The sequence below is a fragment of the Phragmites australis genome, chromosome 18, assembly GCF_958298935.1.
Source record: "Phragmites australis chromosome 18, lpPhrAust1.1, whole genome shotgun sequence".
Classification (NCBI taxonomy): domain Eukaryota; kingdom Viridiplantae; phylum Streptophyta; class Magnoliopsida; order Poales; family Poaceae; genus Phragmites; species Phragmites australis.
This window is the reverse complement of record NC_084938.1, coordinates 18,441,708-18,444,653: the sequence shown is the minus strand read 5'-3', so window position 1 is coordinate 18,444,653 and position 2,946 is coordinate 18,441,708. Positions and strand designations below refer to the sequence as shown.

Here is a 2,946-nt window from a genome sequence, read left to right as displayed (position 1 = left end):
AGTCAAGCAGAAAAGATGCAACATGCTGCGTCGGTAGCCACTAACCACGATCATGGTCAGCTCTCAAAGAACAGTGATGAGGTGTGCCCCCTTATTTTCATATATATTTCGTATACAATGCAGCGTTCCTCTTCTGCATTTTATCAATTTGATCATTATCGTTGTTTCAGACAAGTTTTGCCTTATTGGTCACATTTTTTTCTGTAGGTTATACCCTTGGTGTCAATAAATACTACTATACCACCAGCTCCTTGTCATAACGTCGGAAGCTGCAGTGATCCAATGTCCCCCATGTTTGGTAATGTTCAAAATCGAACGGTTGCAAAGTGGCCCTAATGACTTCAGCCTGTTATCATGAAAAATGAGAAATTAGTTATAGGGTTTCATAATTGGAACAGTGCCATTCAATACGAATATCATTGCTATTTACCTTTGACCAATGGGTTTCTCCTGCTGTCGTATGATTTGTGTGCTGAATCACCTCCAATAATTTTCGTGCAAATTTATTTACACTCGTCATATGGCTCGCAAATCCACTTCTTTTCACCATGTTATTAACACTTTCGCTTCTCTGTGTCGATGTCATCCGTCCACAATAGTGATTTTTGAAATAAGCTGGCACCCACAACGTCCTCTGATTCCATAGTCCCTCAATCGCTACATTCTCACGTATGCCATGCTGATCAATCACCTCAATCCAGGCAGCCTCAAACTCTGAAGGTGTTAGTGGATGGTTAATCACAGTATGGAGCTTATCTTTCAAATCAGAATGGGCCTTGTACAATTTCCGTAGCTCCTCCTTGTATTTTTTTAGCATGTGCCAACGGCATAGCCGGTGCACAGTCTTCGGAAAAACCTTTGGTATAGCTGCTGCCATAGAGCTATCCTGATCTGTACATGAGATAATTCTTTGTTACTACATTCATATGAAGCACAAATTTATTGCAGTATTTGGTAACTTGTAATATGCACAACAACTCACCGGTAAGGATGCATTTTAGCTCTGGACCAGCTGACATGCAATCCTTGAACGCCTTGAACAACCACTCGAAGGTGTCAGTTTTCTCGTTCTGCAGTAGTGCTTGTCCGAAAATAACATTTTGTAGTTGGTGATTCGAGCCAACAAACATTGCAAGCGGCATGCAGTAGATATTAGTCCGATACGTGGTGTCAAAAGTTACCACGTCTCCAAAATCCATGTATTCTGCACGTTGGCTTGCATGACTCCAAAAGACATTCTTTATCACGTGATCTTCATCCAATTGAACCTCATAGTAAAAATAAGGATTTTGAGACTTCATCTCTCTAAAGAACTCTAACAGCTTCGGAATGTCATTTTTTCTCTCCTCCCTAGCGGCTGCAGCCTTCCTGAAAAACAAATATATTAACTTTTTTTTAAACACAATATAGAATACATGTGTGATTATGTTTCTACGTAACCACAAACATTACATGACGTTTGTTACCTGTTTTTCAAGTCCATCTCTATGAAAGATATATTTTGTCTCCCACCATACATTTCGGAAAACATGCTAACAGTAGCATTGTTTGGTACATTGCACCGGTGCATCTGATCAACCATATCCATGATTACCGGATCTTTGTTCTTGTGGGCATTCATGAACTGCACCGACTTTGCCGATGACGTTAATGGATGATTGTGCTCAATACGGATCCGTTCGAAGTACCAATATCCACTTCTAATATTCCATTTTGCCTTTACAAACGCCTTGCATCCTATCCTCTTTGAGGTTTTCTCTTTTTTCCTTTCCTCACCTGGTTTGTAGAAATTGCATTTACCTTGCCTGTTGCACGAAAACTCACCAACCATTTTCTTATTTTTCGTTATGCGAACATCAAACCCGGCCTGTCTAGCATAGTAGCAGTAGAACTCATAAGCTTCTTCACGGCTCTCGAAACGTTGCTCTTCGTTTGGCACTATTACAATTGCAAGCGAGGGGTCCTGTGAATAACATTACATTAATTCGACGCATACACATGTACTGTACATAAATAAATGACCACTTGATCGACATACTTACATGATAATACAATTGATCAGGATCAGGTGTAATCATGGCTGCAGGAGATATTGCTTGCGGAGGTGTACCGATTGTCTGTCCATGCAGCAGCTCATTAGACAATTCATGTCCTACCGGTGTGTTATCCATGTTTTTCGGATTCGTATCTGCAAGACATTAGAATAGTCGTAATAAAGTATTCATGTTTCTACACACCGCATCTACTATTGAATGCTTCATTGAACTAAATTTTTTGGATATTTCTAAACGTATACCATAGGACACAGGAAAATTGATGCTACCAAACATATATGGTCTTCCCAGATGTAATCAAAAAAAGGTATACCAGTTTGCATACCCTAGATCAAATCGTCGTATTATTCTTGCCTGTTTGTTCCTGCGCAGCGTTCGTCCGTCGCCTGTAATCCGTCGTTCGTCCGTCGCCGGCTGCACGTAGATTTGTCGTTCGTCCGTCGTTCGTCCGTCGCCGGCTACGCGGTCCACCTCACGGCGCCTGAGCGATCCTCTTCACACCGCTTTGATCAACCGCCGCCACGAGACCACGGCGACTGTAACGCATCATGGGCTGCTGTGTTTGATCCGAATAATTTCTATGGAACCAGATAACCTCAAATCATGGGCTGCCGGATCTCCGCAAAACATGGCCCGACTGGATACACAATACAAAAGTTGTAGCTAGCTGTATATATATACATATATATATATATACACATACATATATATATATATACATACATACATATATACATATACATATACATATACATACATATATATATATATACATATACATACATATATATACGTATACCGATGTTATAGGAGTATTTCAGAATTTTTCATCATTGTTTTAATAGGTTGGGAGCATTTGATACATGTTTAACCCTTGAGATATGAATATGTG

At 40.2% G+C, this 2,946-nt stretch overlaps 1 protein-coding gene across 1 annotated transcript; it reads right to left on the bottom strand.

Moving 5' to 3' along the window:
• Positions 1 to 235: 235 nt before the first annotated feature.
• Positions 236 to 2,192, bottom strand: LOC133898589 (protein FAR1-RELATED SEQUENCE 5-like). The gene is made up of 5 exons (XM_062339290.1): positions 2,043 to 2,192; positions 1,467 to 1,963; positions 983 to 1,368; positions 431 to 891; positions 236 to 346 (listed from the first exon to the last, which is right to left on the bottom strand). The coding sequence occupies exons 1-5, from the start codon at positions 2,169 to 2,171 to the stop codon at positions 236 to 238; spliced, it is 1,584 nt and encodes a 527-aa protein (XP_062195274.1). The 5' UTR covers positions 2,172 to 2,192.
• Positions 2,193 to 2,946: the final 754 nt, after the last annotated feature.

Coding starts and splice junctions, on each gene's coding strand:
- LOC133898589 (XM_062339290.1), bottom strand. CDS start 2,171: ATGGATAACACACCGGTAGGACATGAATTGTCTAATGAGCTGCTGCAT. Junction 1,964..2,042: donor CTGATCAATTGTATTATCAT/GTAAGTATGTCG, acceptor TGTTATTCACAG/GACCCCTCGCTTGCAATTGT. Junction 1,369..1,466: donor GAGATGGACTTGAAAAACAG/GTAACAAACGTC, acceptor TTTGTTTTTCAG/GAAGGCTGCAGCCGCTAGGG.